Here is a 26815-nt window from a genome sequence, read left to right as displayed (position 1 = left end):
GCACCAGTAAGATCACCAACACCAGTCGTGATCTAGGATTCATGTCTTGAAGCAGCTGAGATTGAGGGTTTTTTTGAGCCCACTTCTGCAGTATCTGGCTTGGGGTGAATGCTCAGATCAAAGACATGAGAGCTCAGTATGATGTATATACAGTAGTCACTGCCAAAAAGCATCAACCACAGAGTATGCAGGATCATGAAATCCCAGAGGGACCATGGCAATGGCTAGGAGGGACTTGTTTGAATTAAACAAAGAAACTTGTTTAGTGTTAGTTGGTTTTCACTCTAAATTCCTGGAGATTTAGGACTAGTAAACACAAGCAGTAGAATGATGGGTACCCATGTCAATCAAAATGAGAAGCCTAGGATGTCAGAGCTGCTGATTACTAACAACAGACCCCAGCTTTCAAGTATGAAAATTCAGGAATTCACTAAGACTTACCAGTCTGATCACATCATCTCCTCCCTGAAATACCCAGGCAGAGAGTAATGTCCTAAAGAAAGCTAAACAGGACAATAAAGATCCATATTTATTCCAGTTAGATGTTAGAATGATCCCTGGCATGAAAACCAGTAGAAAGATGGACAAGGACTTTACTTCCCACAATACCTCAGTTACAAAGAACACAATTATCAGACACATAGATTAATACGATATGTCAGGGAAGAGTCAACACAGCTTTTGTAAAGAGAAATCATGCCTCACCAATCTTTAGAATTCTTTGAGGGTATCAACAAACATAGATGAGGGTGATCCAGACTTTCAGAAAGCCTTTGACAAGGTCCCTTACCAAAGGCTCTTAAGCAAAGTAAGCAGTCATGGGATAAGACGGGAGGGTCCTCTCATAGATCAGTAACTGGTTAAAAGATAGGAAACAAAGGGTAGGAATAAATGATCAGTTTTCACAATGGAGAGAGATAAATAGTGGGGTCCCCCAAGGATCTGTACTGGGACCTGTGCTGTTCAACATATTCATAAATGTTATGGAAAAAGGGGTAAACAGTGCAAAATTTGCAAATGATACAAAATTATTCAAGATAGTTAAATCCAAAGCTGACTGCGAAGAATTACAAAGGAATCTCACTAACTGTGTGACTGGGCAACAAAATGGCAGTTGAAATTCAGTGTTGATAAGTGCAAAGTAATGCACATTGGAAAACATAATCCCAGCTATACATACAAAATGATGGGGTCTAAATTATCTGTTACTACTCAAGAAAGAGTCATTGTGGGTAATCCTCTGAAAACATCCACTCAATGTGCAGCAGCAGTCAAAAAAGCTAATAGAATGTTAGGAACCATTAGGAAAGAGATAGTTAATAAGACAGTAAATATCACAATGGCACTATATAAATCAGTACAATTCTGGTCACCCTATATCTAAAAAGAATATTAGAATTGGAAAAGGTACAGAGAAGGACAACAAAATGATTAGGCTTATGAAACAGTTGTCTCTTGTCTAAGATGAACAGCCCCAGTCTTTTAAATCTCTCCTCATATGGAAGCTAAGGGAGACATGATAGAGATCTAGAACCTCATGACCGGCATGGAGAAAGTGAATAGGGAAGTGTTATTTACCTCTTCACATAACACACAAACCAGGAGTCACCTGATGAAATTAATAGGCAGCAGGTTTAAAGCAAACAAAAGGAAGTACTTCACACAACACAGTCAACCTGCAGAACTTGTTGCCAGTGGATGTTGTGAAGGCCAGAAGTATAACTGAGTTCAAAAAAGAACGAGATAAGTTCCTGGAGAATAGGTCCATCAGTGGCTACTAGCCAAGATGATCAGGGACTCAACCCCATGCTCTGGATGTCTATAAACCTCTGAGTGCCAGAAGCTGGGACTGGCTGACAGGGCTGGATCACCTGATAATTTCTCCTGTTTATTCCCTCTGAAGCACCTGTCACTAGCTCCTGTCAGAAGACAGGATACTGGGCTACATGGACCATTGGTCTGAGCCAGTATGGCCGTTCTCATGAGATCATCTCTCCCACTTTAAAAACAGCAGATACTTTGGGACTGCTAATACAGGGACAAGACTTCAGTGCTAGCATGGGACTGAATGAACAGAGTGTCTGTGGGGTTAAGAAAGGGCCAGGCCTTGTCTCCTGCCAGGCTTGACTCACGAGGGCTTGTTAAATATTAAACCACATGGCAAAGAGCCCTGGGTTTATGGAGACCCCTCCTCTACCCCTCCCGTCGCGGCACCACTGGATTTACGGAACCCCCCTGTTGTGGTCCCGCCAGGCTTAGAGAGAGTCTCCCTGCCTTTGCCACAGAGCTGTCTCTGCCCCATCATATTGCCATCAGAGCATCACCTCTCCCCCATTCCAGGCACTGAGCTGCCAGGATTATACAGCCCCCACCCATCACATTGCCATCAGAATGTTGCCTCTTCCCCGCTCCAGGCACTGAGCCGCCAGGATTACTGAGTCCCTTCTCTCTTTCAGCCTGACTCTGGCCCTGGAGGGGAAGAAGCTGAGACTCAGGACCTTCCAGGAGAGAGACGATGCCCAGCGGAGTGAGATCATCAGCTTGCATTCAGCCATTTGCCAAGCTCAGCAGCTCCATTCTGACCACAGAGGAGAGATACAGGAGCTCAACACCCAGGTGCCCTGCACACCAGCATTCCCTTCCCCAGCAGCACATCAGGCTTCCCCAAGACCAGCCCCACCCTCCCCACCCACTATACACATGTCCCTGTCTCCTCCTCCACTGCTTCCACTTCTGTAACACTGCCTCTTCTCCTCTCACCTGCTCGCAGCCTTGGAGCTATGGTGCTGAAGCCTGGATCTGTCTCTGCCCGCTCTATGTCTTAACCCCCTGATTGCAGATCATGAGCCCCAGAGAGAACAGCAGACTCCTATGGAGCATCTCAATGCCTCTGTTGCAGTTGTTGGCTCCAGGTGGCTGTGCCTAGCCCTGCAAAGCACCAACTTCTCTCTCTGCTACGGGGAGGCAGAAAGGAGCTCAGAGCTGGGAAGGTGGGAGGTGCTTCCAACTCAGCCTGTTCACCTGGCGTCCCAGACACACAAAATGAGGGACTGACCATCGCGCTGTTCCTGCCTCCATGTTTTTGTCGGGTAGTTCACCTCCACTATGGCATAACTGGCTGCCCCTCCGGAGCCTCTTTCACCCAATGTGTTTTTTTTTCTGGTTTCTTTCTGAGGGTAAGGGCATGGTGGGGCGGGGAGCAGTAATCGGTGTTTCCCTGTGGGTGGGGAGCTCTTGGTCCCTGAAGGTCCCGGAGTTTATTTCCAGTCTGACCTCTGCATCTCCTCGGTTTTGTGCCTTTGGCTGTAGGAAGGTGTCTGCTCAAAAGCAGCTTCCTCCGTCAGACTCTCTCTTCCTCCCTTCCCTCACAGTAGTCGTGCTGAGCCCACGAGGGCCTGTGTTTCTCTTCTCTGCAGGTCCACTCACTCAGGCAGGCAGTGCTAGAGAAAGAGGCTGGTTTAGTGGCCCATGAGAAGCAGCTGTCACAGGATCTGGAGGAGTCACGAGCGAGTGAGCGGCATTTGAGGGATTTGCTGCGGATGCAAGAGGCAGAGGTGTCTCAGCTGCGCCTTAGCCTTTGTAGCACAGAGAGCCGGGCAGAGGCACTGGCTGTGGAGTGCCACCTCACCAGCAGTGCCCGCTGTGAAGCAGAGTCCAAGCTGGCCAGGCTGCACACCATTCTGCAGCATACACTCTGTGGCAGCACTTTGGCAAGTGGAGACCTTGTCACGTGGAGTCCAGGTGAGTGTGGCTGGTGTCTGTGGCAGTGTGTGCTGGAGGCTTACCCCCAGAAGGCCATGTGGATCTGTCCCTAGGCTGAGAAGGCTTTACAGCCTCGTGGAGGAGAGCTGGGGCTTCCCTTCCTAGTCCTGATTTCCTGGCCCATATCGCTTCCCAGTGGCCTTGCTCTGGTTGGGGAAGGCTAGGAACGGTGGGGAGCCCTTTATTCTGGTCTTGGCCCAAGAGAAGTCCTCAGTCTCTGACACAGCAATTCTTGGCCTTCCATTCTGGGAGAACAGACAGCATATTACATTTGAAAAGTGTAACACGTTCCAGCCATCTCTGGCCCCCGGAGGGAGTGTCCTTCCACTTCTTCTGGAACTGCTAATTGGGATGGCCCTAGGGCTGGTCAGAGGCTTCCAGGGACTCCAGATCTGCATGGCTGACCTCAATAGCAGGCACCATGGATGATGGGTTTATACATCTTACGGGATGCTGTGCAAGCGGCAGGAAGCACTACAAGCTAGAGAGCCCAGGGCCAGTCATCAGCCCACTTGTGCTGCTGATTGCATGGAGTCCCACATGGCACGGTTGTTAATACTTAGAAAGGTATCCTGGGACATTGCTCCTAAAAGCCCCCAGAACATTTTGAATGGATTTGGTAAGGATATTTCATTGCAGCCTCCCTGTCAACATATCAAAAACAGGTACCAAGCCTGGGTGGGAGAAATCCAGGGGGGCAGGGCCGTTTGTGGACATGCCAGTGTTTCTCAGAGCTGATAAAATTGCCCCCAAACCCTCTCTGCTCCTTCTCCTAGGTGCACATGACTCCTCACTGGCAGGTGTTTTCTGGGACGGGAGCCCTTTGGCCTGTTTCTCCCCCCTTGCCCTTTTAGGGAGGACTCATTAGGGCTGTGGGATTGCATCGTGTGCTTTACTCCCTTCCCCCATTTTTCTCCACGGGCCATTTCTCCCTCCCTTTCCAGTACATCCGGGGGGGGTCTCTGACATCCCCTTTCCCTCTGCATGTTACTGCCTCCTGAGAGGAGCTGCTGCTGAGGGCTGGGGGTGTGGGAGAAGACTGTCTCTCCTGGCTTAGTACTGCAAAGCACTCCTGGGTGAAGGGAAAGCCAGCAGGGCTGGATGCACGCCTGGCAATAGCATCTAGTGTCTATAAGAGATTTGCAGCTGGACCATATTTCAGCCCCATTTGCTGGAACAAAGAGGAATTTGGGGCACAGAGCAGAAACCTGGGGCTGTTGGCAAGCATGGGCAGCCTTTGTTTCTAAAGCCAGGAAGGGCATGGAGGGCAGGCCTAAGCCCCAAAAAGCTCACTACAGAGAGAACTAAGGCAGTGTTTGTGAATGGGGAAGCGACCTCAGCCCCAGGGTGAAATACAGCCCCAGGAGCCACTGGAGAATGCCACATCTGATGTGGCACTAATGGGCAGTCAAGGTAATGTGCAGTGTGTCACCTATTCACTGTAACATCTATGGGACCTGCCCCTGGGAGGTCTCCAAACCCTGCCACATGTAGGAGAAGCTAAGCAGGGCGCTGTCATGGCGACCCTTTGGCCAAACACTGATCCCAGGGCTTATTTTTCCAGAACAGGATCATGTCTGTGGGCTTACTGGGCCTCAACCTAAGGACCTCCCCATAGAGCTCACAGCAGAGAAAGTGGCAACAGCCTTCCGGGACCTGCACCAGGACCTGAGGCAGACTCTGCAAGATCGGGTAACTGCTTTCTTCAGCGCACTCACTTCCCCTGCCCCTCTGCTGAGCTTACGGCGCAGAACAAGGTGCTGTGGCAGAGCTGGCTCTAGTCCCCTGGGCCAATGCAGCCTAGACCTGCTCAAGACCCCTCTGTAGGGATCCCACTCACTGCTGCTGCCCGCGTTGGCTCTGGCCCTGCCCTGCCTGAGTCTGTGCCCTAGGCTTCCTCTGTCGGCTCTCCTGGCACCCTGTGCGTGTAGCTTCATACAGCTTCTCCTGCTTTCTCCAGGATGATGCCAGGAACAAGGCTCAGAAGCTGGAGCAGGAGCTGAGCAAGAAGGAGGCCGAGAGGGACTGTCTCAGAGCTCACACCCAAGAGCTGCAGAAGTGGTTGGCCCAAAGCCAGGAAGGTATGGCTGCCCTCCTTCCCACTGTACCAGGCCCACTCTGCTTTATCAGCAAGGGAGTGAAGATGGCAGTTGGGGGAGAGGAAGAGCCACCGTGAGAGCCCACACAGACTGGTGCTCCTGAATAGACTGTGACCCATTGCAGAGAGACAGCCCTGGTTCCCTGCAGTTCTCCTTGTAGTACTTGAAGAGTCCTCTCTTTTCTCCTCCTGCCCTGTGCTAACCTGGGGCATTCCTAAGTAAGGGAGGCTTCTCCTCTGTTTTCCAGTGCATTAGCTCTGTCTCCTCCCCCAGGATCCATGCGTTATTGCAGTTGTCAATAAATCATGTGCCTCTGTTACCTTCCCCAGTTTTCTACAATCTGCTGCTTCCTCTTCCTTCTCAGCCCTACCCTTCCTAGTCCTGATACAGTCTCTGAGCACAGGCTGCTGCTGAACCTCCCAACCTCAGCAAAGTGCTTGATGGAGACACTGTCTCTCATCTCCCCAGTCACTTCTCACACACAACAGCCCCTCAAACAGATCTCACTCTGGGTCTCTCCCTAGACTATAGCACAGTAACTACTCCCCTACATATAGCTAATTGTCCTGTCTCTCTCACTCTTCCTCACTTACTCTTCCTCCATACCACAGCTATGCGGGCATCTTGGCTTCTCGTCAGTCATGGCACCCTTCGTACCCACCAAACACTTGAAATTGTCTGCCTTTCAATGTAATGATTGTCTCCTGTTCCTGTGTAGTGGAACAGAAGCTCCCTATCCTCCTGCCCTAGACCAGTCAGTATTTTATAGGCTTCTATCACGTCCCCTAGGCCTAGTTGAACAGTCCGAGTCTTTTCAGTCTCTCTCTATGGCAGAGCCCCTTGTTGCCGGTCTTGGAACTCTTTCTAATTCTGCAACATCCTTTTGCAAACTTATTGCTCCCTCCTTTGTGGTAGCAGCTCTTCTGCACCCAGACTTGTCCTTGAATGGAGCTCTACGTCAGTTGGTACTCATCCTTTTCTTTCCTATATATTTGCCTTTTGTAATCTTATCCACCTCAGCTCTCACTATTATACTGATGATGCTCACCTGCACCAGTCTGTTGACCTAATCTTATTGACCGCTCCTTGTTCACTCCCTCTGTCTGTGAACTCTGGTTTCACCTGAACTTCCTTAAGCCAAATACCTCAGACTGAGATACTTCTTCGGGCATAATCCAATCTCCCCTTTGTGGTCTGGCCCCTGGGAAGCAAAGGGCAGTTTAATGGAAAGATTATGGCTCTTGCCCAGCTTTGTTTGGTTTTGTTTTGGTTCCTCTTCTCCTCGTTCCCCCTTGCAGAGATGCGGATGGTAGAAGGGAAGCAGGGCTCACTCCAGGCCACACTGCAAGAAGAGGTCATTGCCCTAAAGAAGGAGGTTGTGATGTTGCATGGGGAGGTTGCATCCTTGGAGAGGAACCTTGAGGGCACCGAGAAGCAAAGAAGGGATGTTGTGGTAAGGCTGGCAGATGGCCCCGAAGTTTTGTTACATAATGCCCATTCAAGGAAAGCCTGAACAGAACTCTTTTAACTCTGCATCCTTGGGAACAACCCTGCCCTGGCTCCAGAGCCACTAAATGGAAAACCCCTGCAGTGCCATCTCCCATGTCTATTTTCTAATTTCTGCTGCTCCCCTCAAAGTTAGAAGCATTTGTAACCAGACAGAGTGTGCAGACATGGAGCAAGTTTCCCCTATCCCTCCTGCAGCCCCTCTGTCATGCCCTGCTATCCAGTCCTAGGCTTCCCATGCAGTGCTTCTGGGCCACCTGGCTGCTGATCCACAGTATCCTCACTATTCCAGTCTGAGTTCCACCCCAAGAATTCTGCCAATGCATTTCACTTCTATCCACTCACACCCCTGCTGTTCCAGGCTTGGGATTTTCATGAGCCACTGATAATCTTCACACACTGCGGAGACTGCTCTAAGGAAATATGGGATTACATTTGGGAGACACAGGCAAGATTTGTTCACTGTGAATATCAATAGCTGGGCAGGCATCTGGTGACCGTAAGATCCCTTTGGTGTGTGCGTGAAGGTGGCTGATATTTTGCGACATCTGGACAGACTTCCGGTGAGTTCTGGGGAGCAGGCTGTGGCCATGGTACATACTAGTACCAGTGACACTGGGAGCTCAGGAAGCTAAATTTAGATTTAGGTACTTCCGTACCTGTTAAGTTTTATAAAACATCTAAAAGAGCCTATCATAGTGTTTAAACAGCACAGCTTCTGCCAAGGAAACCTGTGCCTCCTTAATCTATTAGAATTCTGTCATTAAAGTAAAGGGTATAGGAGAACTGGTTGATGTAATTTATTGGACTTTCAAAGTCTTTGACAATGTCCTTCAGAAGGGGTTGTAAAGGAAATTGAGTAGTCATGGTATGAGAGGCAAAGCGTTGTTATGGATCAGAAATTGGTTAAGGTACTGACTCTGCAAAGACTTCCACATATGCTGTGCTTTACTACTGTGAGTAGTCTTCCTGAGATCATTGGAACTACTCACAGCAGTGAAGTTAAGCACATGCATAAGTATTTGCAGAGTTGGGGCTTAAGAGACAGAAAACAAAGAGAAGGAATGCTTGGTTCACTTTCATAGTTGAAAAAAGTTAACAGCTGGCTGCCCCAGGGCTCTGTGCTAGGACCAGTGTTGTTTAATGTATTAGTTATCTGGAAAAGGGGTGTAAGTACTGAGGAAGCAAAATTTTCAGATAAAACAAAATTATTAAGACTAGTCAAGGCTGGAGAAGACTAACTTCAGAAGGACCTAACCAAGTTACACAAATAAGCAGCATGATGGCAAATGAAATTCCATGTTGATAAATGCAAAGAGAATGTTAAAAATAATTGTAATGCCATTCTCTAAATTAATGGCATGCCCTCACCTGTAACACAGTGTGCAGTTCTGGTCATCCCATCTCAGAGTGTTGCAGTAATGGAGGTGCTTGGTTCAGGACGCATAATGAGAATGATTAGAGACCTGGATAAACTTCCATATGAAGAGAAGTTGAAAGGCATGGGACTGTTTATCTTAGCAAGGAGATGAACACAGTACAGTAGGCAGGAGGAAGAGGAAAGAGGTCAATGAGGATAGCTGGAGGGGAATGGAATCAGCCAGGCGTACTTACAATAGTTTTTCAGTACAATTACAATACAGTTTTTCAGGTTAACTTTTGTACTAGTTGTGATGGGATCCCCGGCGTACAGCCTGGGACCACGGGACTGCTGTGCCCCCTTAACTGTCCAGCCCGAGCTGTCTCTCAAAATGCTTTGCTAGTGACAAGCAGCAAACCCCTCCAGATGCTGTTATCACTCAGGATAACCGCATGCGGAGCCCCACACCCAGCTAGATTGTATGAATGCTCCCAGAGCCACTCATGAATCACACAGAGAAAGGCACCAGCTGAATCCCCACCAGCTCCCAGCCTTGTACAACAGGAACGTACCATCTTGCACTGCTCGTCTTGAGCAGTGCAAATGTATTAATTGGTTCACCACTTCATCAAAGGCAAGTGGATATACACTAGCCTTTGCATACCTGAGCAGATTCACCAGACACTTCAGGCAAACTTACAGATAAAGATAAACAGTTAAATAAATTTATTAACTACAAAACATAGATTTTAAGTGATTATAAGTGATAGGCAAAAAGTCAGAGTGGTTACTAAAATAAAATAAAATATAAGCGCGCAGTCTAAACTCTCAACCCTATTAGCCTGGGCAAAATCTAGATTAAGCAGTTTTTCTCAGCCCACTGGATATTGCAGTTCATAGTACACAGGTTTCACCCTTGAAACCTAGGCCAGTCCCCTCTGTTGGAGTCTTCGGAATGTCGTTGTTGCCTGCAGCATAGGTGGGGGAAGGAGAAAGGCCAAGTATGGGGCCACTGTGTTCTGTTTTATACTCTTAGTCTCATGTGCTTGGAGAGTACAAGTCCAGGCATGTCTGGTGGGCATTTCTGAGACCCCAGGCAAGGCTGAGCAATTCCCCTAGTGTGGCCTTATGTAGGTGAGTCATTGAATTGTAGCTTCCTTGCTAGGCAATGGCTGTCGATGGGCTGTTTGACACCCAACTGGGCATTGCTTACTTTCCTTGGCATTGTCTCTGGAGAGCTAGTATCTAGGCGCTTCCCAAACCCACAGCATATTTTAGTGACAACCATGCAGCACATTCTCATAACCTCATATACGTTGATGATATACATATTTAGATGGAACAGTGGGTTTCAGCAGATCGTAACCTTTCCCGTGAGACCTCACATGGCATGCTTTATATGTAAGATCACAATTATATATGAATGAGGAATATGGGGGTTACAGGGCACATTCCCATGGTATAGAATGTCACAATACTCATATGAATAAATACATGAAGTTGCTAGATTCATGTATGTTTGAGTTATGATTCAGGGATTTTTTCCCCATTCCTAATTATCTCTGGTTACTTAAGAGAGTAACTTCACTGGCCCTTCAGGAGCTACAACCAGAAGTAACTCGCAGGCCTGATCTACACTCCAAAATAGTGCTGTTTCATCAATGATTTTGGCAGAATCAATGGTGATCACAGCTTGCTCATGTGTGCACGTACAGCTGCACCATAGGTATCATCAGCTCAACTAAATCAGCTGTTTAAACAGTGCTATATCCTTGTGTAGACAAGTCCTAGGGGAGAAAGGGCAATTCTTGCGTTTCCACTAGTGATCAAAGAACAAGAAAAATTAGGTGGGAGAGAGAAGCCACCCCAACCGCAAGAGTTATTCCATTAAGAGCCACACTTGCAGAACTTGGGTGTCACATCATCCAGGCAGTAGAGCTACAGCCCAGTTCTGAGATGGGAAGAGTTATCTAGATTTATTTTCAAGTCATTTTCTCTCTGTTTCAGCATGAACGGGACAAGCTGCAAGCAGCGAAGGAGAAACTGGTATGGGAGATGGACCTTCTCCGGGAATCAGTCTCTGCCGCTGAGACTCGGGCAAACATAGCAGCAAAGATGAGCCGCTCCCTAGAACAAGAGCTTCAAACAACCCTCTCTGCCCTGAAAATGAAAAGTGAGGAAGCAGAGACTCAGCAGGAGGGAATCCAGACATTGCAGAAGGAGGCTGCCTTGGGGAAGGCTTTGCAGGAAAACCTGGGTCACCTGACTCTTGCCTTAAGCCAGAGAGATGGAGAAATGAAAACACTGCAAGAACAGATTAGAGAGCTGGAGCAGCAGAGAGAAATGCAAAGAACAGCTCTAGATCACCTTACTAAAGACCTAGAGGAGAAGGACAGAGAGGTGGAATCCCAACAAGAACAGATTCAGGAACTAGAGAATCAGAGGGAAATGCAGAAGGCTGCTCTAGAACAACTGACTTTAAACCTAGAGGAGAAAGTAAAGGAAATTAAATTCCAGGAAGAGAAAATCCAGACTCTGGAAGAACATGGAAGATCACAAATGAAAGCACTGCTGGAGGATCTAGATCTGATCAAAGCAGACTTGAGAGGAAAAGATTGTGAGCTTATGTCTCAGAGAAAGGTAGCTGAAGAATTGAAAGAGGAGGAGAAAAAGCAGGTGAAGGTTCTGCGCACAAGCCTAGAACACATGAAAGCAATTCTTGGGGACAAAGAGAGTGAGATTGAATCACAGCGAGAGCAGATAAGGATTTTCCAGCAGTATGAGGATCAGCAGGAGGGAGAGCTACAGGACCTGCGGGAGAAAGTAAAACAGATGACCCTCACTCTGACTCAGAGAGATCAAGAGCTTGAATCACAGCAAAAGCAAATTCAGAACATTAAGGAAGAGATGGAAATGAAACTAAAGCCTCTTTGTGAACATCTGGAGCAAACACAAGCAGCCTTAAAAGACAAAGACAGAGAGCTCGAATTCCAAATGCAGCAAATACAGAAACATGAGGAAGAAGCAGAAGGGCAGATGAAGGTTTTACAGAGAGATTTAGAATATGCCAAGGCAGCACTAAAGGAGAGAGATGGAATGATTAAGTCTCAGAAAGAGCAGATCTGGACACTCCAAAAACAAGAAAGAGAAGCTGAGCAACAGGTAAAAACTCTTGACAATCTTGAAGCAATATTAAGGGAGCGAGAGCAGGAAATTGAATCCCTGCAAAAGCAATATGAGGAGCACAAGACAGAGGAGAAGAAGCAGGCAAGAGCCATGCAAGCAAATCTTCAACAAACACAGGTGACTCTGAGGGAGAGAGAGAGGGAAATAGAGGCCCTTGAGGAAGGAATCCATAAGCTTCAGCAGCACGAGGAAGATGCAGTGACACAGACTAAGGCTGTCTTGAAGACACTTGAATATACCAAATCATCTCTACAAGCCAGAGACCAGGAGATAGAGTCTTTGCAAGGGCATGTCAAGGAGCTCTTAGGGCAGAAAGAGCTAGAAGAAAAGTGTGTCAGGAGCTTACAGCAGGATCTAGACAGAATGAGCCAAATAGTGAAGGAGAAGGATGTAGAACTCCTCAAGCAGGCAGAGCAAATTAGCATATACCGGTTTCAAGAAGAAAGCATGCAGGTGGCACTAAAGTCCTGCCAAAACAAAGCAAGTTGTCTAGAGGAAGTTGTAAGAGAGCGAGAGTGGGAGAATGAGACTCTCATTCAACAGCTCCAGCACCAAGAGGAAGAGCAGGAGACCCTGCACCATCTCCAGCTTATGCAGTCTGAGAAGGAGGAGAGACATCACAGAGAGAGAGAGCAGCTTCTAGAAGAAGCCCTGAACAAGAGGGAACAGGAGATCAAGGCCCAAGGTAAGCAAAGACAACTGGAAGAGGAGGAGGCGAAGGGTCTTCAAGAAAATCTCCAGCATCTCCAGCAGACACTGGCCAAAAAGGATGAGGAAATCAAACACCAGAGAGAGAGAGTCAGGTGCCTGGAGGAGACTCTGAGAGGGAGAGAGCAGGAGCTGAGGACACAGGGCGAACTCCTGAAGCAGCTCACCTCAGCTCTGCAAAGGAGAGCTGGTGAAGGGGAGACCCTAAAGAGCCAAATCCAGAAACTCCTGATATGGGAGACAGAGGAGGCAGCCCAGAGGAAGGTTCTCCAGGAGAGAGACCAGCAGTTGGAAAGGCAGAAGGTGTGGATCCAACAGCTGGAAGAGGAGAAGAAAGTGAAGGATCAGGAACTGGAGCATACGGTGGCTGTTCTGAAGCAGACTGAGAGTGTGGAGATAGAATGGAGGGAGAAAGCACAGGCCTTCGCTTTGTCCCTGGCCCAGAGCGAAGCAGCCAGTAGGACCCTGAGGGAGGAAATGGCTGTCCTACAGAGCATGGTATCAGAGCGGGATAAGGATCGGCTTCATCTTCAGGTAGGCAGTTTGGTGGGTGACTTGCATGAAAAGGATGGCTGTCTGTGTCTGTCTGAGGGATCCATTGGCACTTTGCTTCAAATGACAGATGTTCAGTCCAGAAGGAACCATTATGATCATCTAGTCCAGTGGTCTCCAACCTTTTTACTCCCAAGATCACTTTTTGAATTTAAGGGCAACCCAGGATCTACCCCACCCCTTCCCCAATGCCCTGCCCCTTTCTCCAAAGCTCCACCCCACTCACTCCATTCCCCACCCTCACTCACTTTCACCGGGCTGGGGTAGGGGATTGGGGTTCAGGAGGGTGTGCGGGCTCTGGGCTGGAACCAAGGGGTTCGCAGTGTGGGAGGGGGCTCTGGGCTGAGTCTAGGGCTGGGGTTTGGGGTGCAGGAGAGGGCTCTGGTCTGGGGCAAAGTGTTGGAGTGCAGGAGCAGATGCAAGATGTGGCCTCTGGGAGGGGGCTCTGGTCTGGGACAGAGTGTTGGGGTGCAGGAGGGGATATGGCTCTGGGAGTGGGGTCAGGGCTGGGGTTGAGCTGCAGGAGGGGGTTTGGGGTGCTAGGTCTGGGAAGGGGCTCAGTGCTGAGGTTTGGGGTGCGGCCTCCCGACGGACAGCACTTACCGCTAAGGGAGGCTCCTTGCCCGGCCCCACGCTGCTCCTGGAAGGGACCAATGGACTCCTGTGGCCCCTGGGGGGTCAGGCAGCACATGGCTCTGCGCGCTGCCCCTCTCTGCAAGCACCAGCCCCGCAGCTCCCATTGGCCACAGCTCCCTGTTCCCGGCCAATGGGAGCTGCGGGAGCAGTGCTTGCAGGCAGGAGCAGTGTGCGGAGGGAGACCCCCGCCAGCTGGGCCGTACTGGCCACTTCTGGGAGCGGCATGGGGGCGGGGCAGGCAGGGAGCCGGTCTTAGTGGCAGCCCCGCTGTGCCGCAGGAGATGACGATTGACTAAAAGACCCTCTAGGATTTCGATCGACCGGTTGGTGAGCACAGATCTAGTCTGACCTCCTGCACAGCACAGGCCAGAGAACCTCATCCAGTGTTTTCTGTATTGAGCCTGTAGATTCTGGCTGAGTTAGAGGGAAACTTTTAAAAAGTGACCTCCAATTTCAGTGTAAAGACTTCAAGTGGTGGAGAATCCACTACATCCCTTGGTAATCTTTCCAGTGGTAAATTATCACCCTCATATTAAAACTAAACAGAGCTCCACAATGATGGATGTGGGTGCTTTCAGCCGCTCAGCTCTGCCATGTCCAGGCAGGTTTAACTGTCACACATCTGGTTGTCTAGCAGCTACTGACCATGGACTTTTTTCAGAGGAACAGCCGTGTTAGTCTGTATTCGCAAAAAGAAAAGGAGTACTTGTGGCACCTTAGAGACTAACCAATTTATTTGAGCATGAGCTTTCGTGAGCTACAGCTCACTTCATCAGATGTTTACCGTGGAAACTGCAGCAGACTTTATATACACACAGAAATCATGAAACAATACCTCCTCCCACCCCACTGTCCTGCTGGTAATAGCTTATCTAAAGTGATCAACAGGTGGGCCATTTCCAGCACAACTGCCGACCCCCACCCCTCTGGAGGAAACCAGCCACTTCGGACCAGCCGAGAACCAAGAGTTGTTTGCCTGAGAAAAGGGACAGAGGAGGGAGAAGGAGCAGGTTGAGTGAATTAAGTGCGGTCTGTGAGAAGCAGGAACGCTGCTGAACTGGCGGCTGTGAGAGGGAGCCTGGGCTCCAGTCAGACTCGGATGGACTTGGCTGTAGCTTCCCATTCTCTGTGCTCACCTAAAGGCTTTCTGTGCTGTATTACAGACATTTAACAAGTCTTCTGTTTTACAGTGTTGTCTGAGAGTCACTCCAGTCTAAAGAGGTTGGGGATGCATTGCTCTCTTTGGATGTGCAAGTCTCCCTTCAGGGGTCCAGTGCGAGTGGACTCGCTGAGGGGAGCTCACGGAGTGAGGCAGGCATGCTGAAGGCTCAGAGGTGTGGTCCCAGGTGGCGATGGAGGCTCAAAGGGCTTAGCCCCACAGAGAGAGTGCAACCCTTGAAGAGGACTGACACACGAAAGGGGGTTCCTCCCAGGAACTGTATAGAGCCAAGGGAGAGAGCACTGGGCCTGTGGTACCATGACAACTGGTAGCGGGGGGTGGGTCAGCAGTCCATGGTCATTAGTTGCTAAGCAGCTAGATGTCTGGGTCATTGTGTTTTGGGTTCTCCATGGCCGTGGGGCCCAGGTAGCTAGGCGACCGTCACACCTGGACTTCTGGGTCTCTGCAAAGAGTAATCTCCCTTCCCCCACCATCTGGGTACACATGCAGCAAATGGGAAACTGCGGCACCCACAATTCTCATCCAAAGCACTAGGAGAAATTGGACAGACCCATACCTTCCCAGTCACCTGGGCTAGGGAACCTGTTGCTCTGTGTTTCCTGGGCCTCCTGGTGCATGTGCACCTGCTCTGTGTTCTCAGCACCATAAACTTTTGGCAGTTGGTGCATTGTTCATCCTCTGCCACCCAGTTTCGACTCAGTGCAGCAGAACCATTCCATCTGCCTCAGAGCTGATATTGCCCTTAACACTGAAGATGTGGAAAGGATTTCATAACCCTCCTGGAGGTATTCCAGGAAATATTAAATCTGGCACAAGAACAGCCCAGAGTTTCCCAAAGAACAAAGCCTCAGAACAGAAGCTTGGATCAGCCAGAAACACTAAATGCCACTATTAGATGAGAGTTCTGCCAGTGCAGGCCTAACCCCATCCACTGATCCCAGTCAGGTGCTTCACCACTGACACGTCCTGCACCTTCACCATGAAGGCCAGAGACCCCAGACTTTGATGTAGTTCATGTGATGCTTCTTGGAGTGCCCAGGACTGAGTCACCTTGTTATCCTCCTGCCTGTAATGAGAGAGAGACTTGCTGATGCTTAACTGTGCTCCCTGACACGACCAGTTTGCTAACCACCCAGTGTACTCAGGGCTCTGCTAGCACTCACTCTGCTTTGCAGGTTAACAGTAGGTTCACCCCCAGTCCCTGAGCCCCTCCTGTAGTATCCAGCCCCGTCACTGGATGGGGGGAGGGTTAGCTCAATGGTTTGAGCATTGGCCTCTAAACCCAGGGTTGTGAGTTCAGTCCTTGAGGGGGCCATTTAAGGTTCTGGGGGAAAAAAATTGGGGATTGTTCCTGCTTTGAGCAGTGGGTTGGACTAGATGATCTCCTGAGGTCCCTTCCAACCCTGATATTCTATGATTCTATGACACTATGAGATTTGCTCTCCCCAAAGGAATAGTATACACAGCACTTGACTGGTACAACTCAGGTTCAGGTCTTTGATATCATCACAGAACTGAGATATATTTAGAGTGAGAACAATCACAAGTTTATCATCACATGCTAAGATTTCAGAGATAGTGAGTAGTACATATAAAACAAAAGTATAACATGCTTCCTAGAGATAAAATTTAACAGGCTAAGCCAGTGGTTCTCAATTGTGGTCCACCGCTTGTTCAGGGAAAGCCCCTGGCATGCTGGGCTGGTTTGTTTACCTGCCATGTCCGCAGGTTTGGCTGATCACGGCTCCCACTAACCGCGGTTCTCCGCTCCAGGCCAATGGGGGCTGCGGGAAGCGATGCTGGCCAAGGGATGTGCTGGCCACCCTTCCTGCAGCCCCCATTGGCCTGGAGCAGCGAACCGCGGCCAGTGGGAGCTGCGATCGGCCAAACCTGCGGACGCGGCAGGTAAACAAACCGGCCCGGCGCGCCAGGGGCTTTCCTTGGACAAACAGTGGACCACAGTTGAGAACCACTGGGCTAAGCCCTTGTCTAAACTAGTTTTATTTCACCTAAAGCAATCTGCCAATATGTCCAACCAATCTTGTTGGGATAACAAAATGTCTTTTTTCTTCTCCTTATACTCTCCAAAACTCATTGTTTTGTCCCCAGAGTCAGGACATCCTCCCTACCCCCTCCCTGATGTGCTGTCTCCATGCTGTCTTCACATCCTGATGATGACGTCATATGCAAATAGGTTTCCATTATGTTGGCTTATAATGCTTGTTTTACATGTGAACCAAGGCAGACTGATGAATATACATCCTGTGTCTGGTGAAAACCTGCTTGTCAACCCTGCTTTGATTTAGACTTTATTTTCCTGTACATCTTTACAACTTAAATATCGTCTGTACATATATCTCACAAAGATTATGAGGATTGGTATGACATAAGCTTTTATTAGGGACCTCACATGACCCTGTTTGGTCATACTATGAAAGCATTGTGAGTTTGTCAGGTCTAATAGGAGTTTCTGTTGTAAAACAGTGAACCCAGCACCAGCTGGCATTGAGATATTGTCAGGTCACAGTTACTTACAATCAGTGTGCCTCAATGCTTGCAATCAGTGTGCTCCAGGGACCTCCAGTCCACTCAATGAGAACACAAGAATGACCATACTGGGTCAGACCAAAGGAACACGTAGCCCAGGATCCTGTCTTCTGACAGTGGCCAATGCCAGGTGCCCCAGAGGGAATTAACAGAACAGGTAATCAAGTGATCCATCCCGTCGCCCATTCCCAGCTTCTGACAGACAGAGGCTAGGGACACCATTCCTGCCCATCCTGGCTAATAGCCACTGATGGACCTATCCTTCATGCATTTATCTAGTTCTTTTTTTAACCCTGTTATAGTCTTGGCCTTCACAACATCCTCTGGCAAAGAGTTCCACAGATTGACTGTGTGTTGTGTGAAGAAAAACTTCCTTGTGTTTGTTTTAAGCCTGCTGTGTATTAATTTCATTTGGTGACACCTAGTTCTTGTGTTTTGAGAAAGAATAAATAACACTTCCTTATCTACTTTCTCCACACCAGTCATGATTTTGTAGACCTTATCACAGATTAAACCTCTATCATATCACCCCTTAGTCATCTCTTTTCCAAGTTGAAAAGTCCCAGTCTTATTAATCTCTCCTCCTACAGAAGCTGTTCCATACCCTAATCATTTTCTGAACCTTTTCCGATTCCAATATATCTTTTTTGAGATGGGGCGACCACATCTGCACACAGTATTCAAGATGTGGGTGTACCATGGATTTATATGGAGGCAATGAGGCAGAACCTCTGCCCAAAATGATAAGGCAAGAGGTGCCAACATGGCCTTGCCATAGGCAGCTCCATTGCTGGATTCGCCCTTTCTGTGTTCGTTGGGTCATTCTGGATAGCAGTATATGCTTGGCCCAGTCACTCCTGGAGCTCTGAGAGTCCTGCCTTGAGGACTGCCTTTTCATTCTGCCTCCTCAGGCTACGTGCTCTTGCTGCCTGCAGCATTCTTTGTGCTGAGCTCTGATAGGTGGTGCTCCGGGCACAGAAAACTCTGGCTTCATCCGTGCTGCTCCCCCCAGCCCCGACACCTTTGCTGGTGGCTGCGGTGCAGCCAGTGTCAGTGCTTGGCGGGGCTCTGTCTTCACTTCATGGTCTAGACAGTTTGGCCAGGGCTGGCTGAGGTCAGTGCGAAGAGGAGCCGGGTGATGCAATATCTCCTGTGGAGGAGCTCCAGGACTGCAAGCTGATGGGAGGATCTAACCTTACCATGTGTCAGACAGCAGAGTCTGAGCTGAAACCAGTACATGAATTAGTAATTACTTGGGCTAGGAAATCCTGTCAGTAGGGCTGTAGCATCCTTGCTGTGGGCTGGCTGGCAGAGACTGTGTGGCATATCCCCTCAAGCTGCTGTCCAGTCTTCATTGAGGTACCAGAAAAAGTATGTCCATTTTTCCTCCGAGACTGAGGTGGTGGAGGTGGCTGTAAGTAGGCTGGCAATACACACCATGCTGCCCCACTGCGCAGCAATGGCACTGAGATCCATTGGCATGAAGGGTGTACCTCACTGGCTGTGACCCTTCACGTTCAGGACTAACAGACCTTCATGGCTCTGCTGTCAAGGATCAGACCACCTAGGACCACCTGCTGGCCTGCTCCCTGACTAACTGCGCTGCTAGGCAGCCAGTGGGTCCATGTAGTGTGGTGGCAGTCGTCCCTCCCTCTCTGGGTCGGAGGGAGGCCACACTGCCTCACTGCATCACTGGGTTCCTGCCTAATATCAAGGGAATCAGTGAATCAGGTGCTGGTGCCTAGACCCGCTCAGCAGGGCAGAGCACCAAACAGTCTGGGCCCTGGGCCCTCAGACAGGACAGAGCAAGCCAGCCATCTGTCGGCTGTGCCCTCAGGCAGGGCGGAGCTAACAGGCAAACACGGGCTGTTCAGCCTAAAGTGGAGAGGCTGCCACCCCAGGGATGGAGTTGGCAGCAGGGGGTAGGGGGACCTGGGCCCACCCTACTCCACCAGGTCCCAACCCAGGGCCCTAACAGTGGCGGCGTGTTCTGCCACTGGGTCAGTCTGGATCCAGCTGAAACATGTCGACGCCAGCACTGAGCAATAACCAGATTAAACTCTGGCTTCCCTGGCCTACTTCGTAACACAGTTCGGACTGGGGCTCCATTGTCCTGGGGTCCTCTGCCTCATGGGGGTATTCGGCCACTGGCAGTCCCACCAGCTCCTCTGTGGACTCGGTCTCCTCTGTGGTCATGGCGCTGCCCAGGTCGGCAGCAGAGTCAGAGGCCTGCAGCGAGCAAGATATGTCTGCCTCACTGGGAACAGCAGTGAGTGCCCTCTCCAGCAGGGGCACTGCAACCCTAACTTCCAGAGGATGATCTAGGCTGTTTGTCACTCCTACAGGAGCAGCTTGCTTCAGCGCTCAGAGACCTAGAGGAGAGGGTTCCAAACAAGGCTCTGAATGGAGATGTGGATCTGCTGCTTAGAGAGGAGAGAGCAGGGAAACGGCAGGTGAGGGAGGGGAGAGTGGGCAGGGCACATGTACACATGAGAGAGGAGAAGAAAGAAGTGTGTATCTGGCCTGCATTAATTCTGCCCTGGTCCTAAATCACCAGTGGTGGATGTGCTGGAGGGTGGCCCCTGAGCCCTGTAGGGTACTGGTGCCTATGCTTTGGGAGCAGAGGGAGCGACTGATGAGCATTCCCCATCAGGCACAATGTGCTTCTCTGTAGGCCTCCCTAGCCAGCTTTGTACAGATTCCCCGCTCTGAGCATTTGGGGCAGCATGACTGCTGCCATACCCATATGGCACAGGCTCACCGAGACTCTTCTCTGTACATCCCCCAGGCCATGGGAGAGGATGAGGAGCAGCTGGCAGCAGGGGTAGAGAGGAAACTCCTGCAGCAGCGGCTGGAACGTCTGCAGCGAGCTGTCGCAAGGCTGGAACATGACAAAACTGAGCTGGAGCAGCTCAACACCCAACTCAGGAGGACTCTAGAGCAGGTGAGCCAAGTTCCTAGCGCCCCCCAGCTCCCTTTGGCACTCTGGGATGACAGCACCCCTGTGTGCTCTGGCACTGCCTGCCCACCCCCACACACTCCAGCACTGCCAGTCCACGCCCTTCAGCAGTGCCCATCCAGGCTCACCAGCACCGCCCGCCCACGCCCTACGGCACCGCCCGCTCTCCAGCACCGCCCGCCCACGGCCCTGCGGCACCGCCCGCTCTCCAGCACCGCCCGCCCACGGCCCTGCGGCACCGCCCGCTCTCCAGCACCGCCCGCCCACGCCCTGCGGCACCGCCCGCTCTCCAGCACCGCCCGCCCACGGCCCTGCGGCACCGCCCGCTCTCCAGCACCGCCCGCCCACGCCCTGCGGCACCGCCCGCTCTCCAGCACCGCCCGCCCACGGCCCTGCGGCACCGCCCGCTCTCCATCACCACCTGCCCACGCCCTGCGGCACCGCCCACTCTCCATCACCACCTGCCCACGCCCTGCGGCACCGCCCGCTCTCCAGCACCGCCCGCCCACGGCCCTGCGGCATCGCCCGCTCTCCAGCACCGCCCGCCCACGCCCTGCGGCACCGCCCGCTCTCCAGCACCGCCCGCCCACGGCCCTGCGGCACCGCCCGCTCTCCAGCACCGCCCGCCCACGGCCCTGCGGCACCGCCCGCTCTCCAGCACCGCCCGCCCACGCCCTGCGGCACCGCCCACTCTCCATCACCACCTGCCCACGCCCTGCGGCACCTCCCGCTCTCCAGCACCGCCCATCCACACCCTGCGGCACCGCCCGCTCTCCAGCACCGCCCGCCCACGCCCTGCGGCACCGCCCGCTCTCCAGCACCGCCCATCCACGCCCTGCGGCACCGCCCGCTCTCCAGCACCGCCCATCCACGCCCTGCGGCACCGCCCGCTCTCCAGCACCGCCCGCCCACGCCCTGCGGCACCGCCCGCTCTCCAGCACCGCCCGCCCACGCCCTCCAGCACTGCACTCTCATGCACTCCAGCACTGCTGGCCCATCCCTCATGCACTCCAGCACTTCCTGCCCATTGCACCCACACACACTCACTCCAGCATCAGCTGGTCTTTCCCCAGAGTGAAGCCCTTTCTGCCCTACTTCCTTCCCCTGCCACCACCTGGAGGTAAGTGCCTCTGAGCGAAGAATTCAGAGTAGCAGCCGTGTTAGTCTGTATCCGTAAAAAGCACAGGAGGACTTGTGGCACCTTAGAGACTAACCCATTTATTTGAGCATGAGCTTTCGTGGGCTGCAGCTCACGTCATTGGATACAACTTCTCTGCCCACTGGGCAGCCCAGGTTATTAGCTCCTTGCTCCCTGGCAGCCTGCTGTGACCCTTTCTCTGTGTCCTGCGTGCAGGTGGAGTGTGAGCGGAAGAGGCTGAAGAGGGACCGTGCTGGCTTCTCACTGCCAGATGCCTGTGGACTTCCCGTGTCTGACCCTGGGCAGAATAAGGCACCGACTTCAGGACAGGTCTGAACAGGGAGGGAGCCTGAGCATGTGACCCTAGCAGAGTTCCACTTGCTCTGGTCCAGTCCTGCCCTAAGCAGGCTGAGGACTGAAGCCCTTCTCTTTGCATTTTCTTCCCAGGAGGAGGCCCGGACTCTCTGTAGGCAACTCGCCGAGTTGCAGAAGCAGGTTAGGAGTGGAAAACCTCTCATCTGGATGGTCATATCTGCACCAGTGGGGCACAGCTGTGTGGAAACTCCTAGGAATGGGGGCGTGGGAGGGGCCTGATTCTGAGGGGGCTTGTAGCGCTGGGCCAGCCCTGGCTGTGAGGGGGCTGGTAGTGCTAGGGCCCAGGGCAGGTGAGGGAAGAAGCAGCTGTGATGGGATCTCAGCGCCAGGCTGAGCAGAGCTTTGAGAGCACTTACAGCACTGCAATCCCAGCCCGAGTAATGTGTGGCTGTGATGGGGCTTGCAGTGCTGAGGCACCAGGTGGGGGCACAGCTGGGAGGGGGTTGTAGCATTGGGGTGCTGAGCGGGGTGGGGGGTGGCACTGGGGTGCCGAGGGGGTGTAGGATTGGCAGCACTGGGATGCCAGGCCGGGCAGGGGGCTATGAGGAATCTGGTAGCACTGGGGCACTGGGTGAGGTGGGGCACAGCTGTGAAGGGGCTGGTAGCCCTGGGGTGCCAAGTCGGGTGGGGCATGACTGTTGGAGAACTGATGGCACTAGGGTGGGATCTTGAGAGAAGCAGAATGCCAGGCAAGTCACTTCTTTTCTTTGGCCCCTTGAGCTCAGCCTGGTCCTCTTCCTTCAGGTGTCTCTTCTGCAAACACAGCTGGTGCTGGAGCGGAAGCACAAGCAGGACTACATCAAGTGCTGTGCAAAGACCAGCCAGGAGCTGTCGGGCCTACACCAGGAGCTCTCTCACTCCTTAGCAGCTGTGGCCAGGGAACCCAAGGCTGCTGTTCTAGAAGCAGAAACGCAGAAGTTGGATGAATCCCTGAACCACAGCTTGGCCTTGGTGGCTCTAGGGTGGGATGGCCAATCTCCTGAGAAACACCCTCTGAGTTCCACTCCCAGAGCAGCCCAGCGGAATGAGTTGAGGTAGCAGGATCAGCATTCAGCAAATGGGTCACAGCCAGAGCAAGGTCCAACCCTCTGTGTGGTTTGGCAATGCCATTTTCAAAGGTACCATGGACAATAGACTCTTGCCCACCTTGCAGAAGAGTCATACGTGGTAGTGGAAAAGGTGGTGATTGTCCCTTCAAGAGCCATTCCTTCCATTTTCATGGGCCAGACCTCCTCAGGGTCCAGCCTGTCCGTTAACGTGGCCGTGACTTCTCGTAGCCCCATCTGAATACCAATCTTCAGGAACTCTGAACCACATGGTTGGTTGTTGCACATGGGAGGATGGAACCAATAAGAACATGGGTATTCCCCCTTCTTCACAGCCTGTGTATCCTGGGGAATGTCCCTAGAGTGTGCAGAGACCTGCTGCAGGGAGTGAATTCAGGGGTGTGGGGTTGTGTCAAAGTTGAGACCTGGGGCAGGGTGGGCAATAGTGCTCATTATGGAAACACCATAGGCAGCAGTGTTCACCATGGAAACTTTCCAGCAGGACTGTGGTAGGGGATCAGAGACTGGAGCTGGCCTGGGCAGGGCTCAGAGATTTGAGGCGAGCTGGATAAAGGCTCTTGGGTTGACTGGCAGCAGCGGATTGGTGGAATTCTCCTTTTCTGAAGCATGATTGCTGCCTGCCCCAGGAATGTTGCTGTTACAAGGTGCCCCCAGAGATTGCTCTCCTGCTGCTGGGAGAGCTGCTTCCAAATGACTTTGTACGGTTTCCCTTTTAGTGAGAGCTCCAGCGGGATCTGTATTTCAGCTTTTACAATAAAGTTATTCCCTATGAAAGAGGATTATTTTCCCTTGTTTTGTCTTTTCCCTCTATCAAAAACCTCCTTCCATGTGGCTCCAGTTCTAAAAACATCCTTGGGGCTTTCTCTTCCTGACCTGCACTTCAGTGCCAAGAGATGGGCACTGTCCTGCAATGGACCTCTTCCTTGTGCAGTTTGCTTTGTGCCTGGCTGAGCTGTGAGGAAGCTGGGCAGAAGGGGACAGCCCCTGGAAATCTCTTCCCCGGCACGTTCCCTGCCCTGCTCCCCACTGCAAGCCAGCTGTTTGGTGCCTGTGCTGCAGGAGGGAATACAACAAACTCAGCATGGGAAAAGGCAGCTAAGGCACCTCTGGAAAATAATCCAAAACACAGAGCTTCAAAAGCAGGTAGAGAGCTGGGGTGGAAATGGCAGATAGCGGCTGGAAACTGCCCAGACTCTCTGGTGCAATTTGTAGAAGCCCTGAGGAGCAGTGGCAGCAAGGTCTGGGCTCCACCTGAGAGTTACACCAGTATAACGATTGGCTGGGAGATGATTTTTACGAAGATAGGTATACTGATACAAGCCCAAGTGTGGGTATAATTATACTGACACAGCTATTGCCCTTCCTGTATGGGAACAGCTATACAGCACCTTTATGCCAATATAACTGAGTGCATACATGGGGAGTGGCGTCCCTTGGTACCTAGTTACAGTGGTACAACACTCCCATGTAGCCAGGCCCTGGGGAAGACAGCTCAGCCCTGGAATCCTGTTCAGTTTGGAAGGTTTTTCATAACCCCTGGAGCGACAAGCTTACTCTTTAAATGAACACTTAGATTTGGTCAAAGACGATGGCTGTTGCCCTGTGGGAGAGTAGCGAGTTAGTGCATTTTCTTAAAGTGTTTGCATAGACTTGCATTTAACATTTATTTTGGTTTAATTTTATACACTTTTCTTTTATGTGCTTGGGAAGTAGTGGTTGTTAAAGCTTGCACTTCTAAACAGTTAAAAATGGAATTGGTATCACAAGCAAATTAATTCTAAAAAGCTTGGTAAAAATTCTGTTAACAACTCTTTTGCTAAAACAGAGTGCTCAGCAAGGGAAAGCAATTCACCTTCTCACAGAAGATTATGAGTATCTATTCCAGCAGGTAAGTATTACATTTAGTATAAAATATTAGTAATGCAGCTCAAGTAAAAATGAATGTGTACACAACAATTGCAAAATTATAGCTTGTGTTATAAAAGACTTGGTCCCTATTACATTGTAAACACACTTCATTAATCTGTGTATGAAATTTGAGTTACTAGAAACAAAAAAAAACGTAAAACAAACAAAAAATGTATGATGTTAACTAACTTAAGCTGCTTACGGTTGCATCCCACAGACCAAAGACGCCAGAAAATGTCACAGCACAAAGACACCAGAAGATCTCCGTATACAGTGAAGGAAGGAACCCCCAAGCATCAAGAAAAGAAAAATGAAGTGCTGTATAAATATAAAGCTGGTCAAATACACCTCAATCTACCATCTATGGACATGATGTTGGTAATCAGCTAGAAATCCCTTTCAGTTCATTTAAACTTGGCTACCCTGTAAAAGCAACGGTAGTCCTGCTGTATTGTGTTAGTGCTGTACATCATTTACAACGTGCCTACCATGGCTAAACTGTGTAACACACAGGTAAAAATCAACAAACGAATGGCAGCAAACAACATGAAGGCAAAGAAAAAACAAATTGATAAAGAAATTAAGTTACACAGTAACTACAAATTGGGTGACCAAATTCCCTGGTAGTACCAGGGACACTTTGGGGTCCGTGACACTGCATCCTAAGTAAGGCCCATTTTATTCAGAACAATCTTGTTCAGTGTCTGGGTACCAATACTAAATGCTGACACAGCAACATTTAATAAATTGGTTACTGTCCATTCAGTAGGTTACCGGAAAGACAGCATCCATAAGAAACAACTAACTCCATGTCAGCTGCTGGTGTATCACAGAGCAATGCAACCAATAAAACAGAGGCTAGCTGCTCCTGTTTCCTGCCCAGCAAAGCTTACGGGAGGGTGACAGCCAGCAGTAAGGGTAACCTGTAGCATGAATGGGCAGTACTGGGTAGTAACTAATTACAAAATAGTTATATATAAAGGCCTCATTTGTAATGTCACCACTCCAAATTTCTGTTTTACGCCTCATATACATAGCACTGTGGGGCTCACTATAACAATACCTATCCCAGTATTTCAAAACACAGCCTCCTACCAATCATAATACAGGTGATAACTGTAATTGCCCGACGAGCAGTGTGTTGCTGTCTGTGGTACCAAAGTAAAAGTGCCAGACTACAACACCAGATTGGAAAAGAATTGTTATGCTTGGCTATGAAGTGGTGTCATATGTACACATAACTATTGTACATATATACCCATATACAATACAAATACCATATCCATATGATCCATATACATTCGTTATCTGGGATTGCCCCCAAGGCTCAATCACAAAACTACATTCCTCAATCAAAGTCCCAGGCCTAACATTCCCAGGCCCACCATAAGGGACTAGGCTAAGGTGACCAGATGTCCCGATTTTATAGGGACAGTCCCGATTTTGGGGTCTTTTTCTTATATAGGCTCTGTCATAAATATAAAGGGAAGGGTAAACCCCTTTGAAATCCCTCCTGGCCAGGGGAAAGCTCCTCTCACCTGTAAAGGGTTAAGAAGCTAAAGGTAACCTCGCTGGCACCTGACCAAAATGACCAATGAGGAGACAAGATACTTTCAAAAGCTGGGAGGAGGGAGAGAAACAAAGGGTCTGTGTCTGTCTGTAGTCGTCTTGGCCAGGGACAGAACAGGAATGGAGTCTTAGAACTTTTAGTAAGTAATCTAGCTAGGTATGCGTTAGATTATGATTTCTTTAAATGGCTGAGAAAAGAATTGTGCTGAATAGAATAACTATTTCTGTCTGTGTATCTTTTTTGTAACTTAAGGTTTTGCCTA

The 26815-nt window shown here is 50.4% G+C and overlaps 1 protein-coding gene across 14 annotated transcripts in view; it reads left to right on the top strand.

Annotated features, from left to right (window-relative positions):
• CEP250 (centrosomal protein 250) overlaps window positions 1–26537 on the top strand; it is a 121166-nt gene extending 94629 nt beyond the window's left edge. For 10 of the 14 annotated variants that reach the window (XM_073310062.1, XM_073310065.1, XM_073310061.1 and 7 more), the window contains 11 exons: window positions 2457–2616; window positions 3417–3741; window positions 5327–5454; window positions 5723–5843; window positions 7160–7314; window positions 10735–13155; window positions 19882–19989; window positions 20325–20480; window positions 21850–21963; window positions 22081–22128; window positions 22753–23852. In XM_073310062.1, the coding sequence (XP_073166163.1) occupies window positions 2457–2616; window positions 3417–3741; window positions 5327–5454; window positions 5723–5843; window positions 7160–7314; window positions 10735–13155; window positions 19882–19989; window positions 20325–20480; window positions 21850–21963; window positions 22081–22128; window positions 22753–23046 (4030 nt within the window). In that variant the 3' untranslated portion in view covers window positions 23047–23852. Of the gene's footprint in view, window positions 1–2456; window positions 2617–3416; window positions 3742–5326; window positions 5455–5722; window positions 5844–7159; window positions 7315–10734; window positions 13156–17098; window positions 17184–19881; window positions 19990–20324; window positions 20481–21849; window positions 21964–22080; window positions 22129–22752; window positions 23853–25200 lie in introns of those variants that run through there. The other 4 variants (XM_073310072.1, XM_073310066.1, XM_073310070.1 and 1 more) reach the window with 4 other exon arrangements.
• Window positions 26538–26815: the final 278 nt, after the last annotated feature.

Source organism: Lepidochelys kempii, chromosome 13 (genome assembly GCF_965140265.1).
Source record: "Lepidochelys kempii isolate rLepKem1 chromosome 13, rLepKem1.hap2, whole genome shotgun sequence".
NCBI classification, from domain to species: Eukaryota; Metazoa; Chordata; order Testudines; family Cheloniidae; genus Lepidochelys; species Lepidochelys kempii.
Note: the sequence above shows the minus strand (reverse complement) of the source record. Positions and strands in the feature narration are given on the sequence as shown.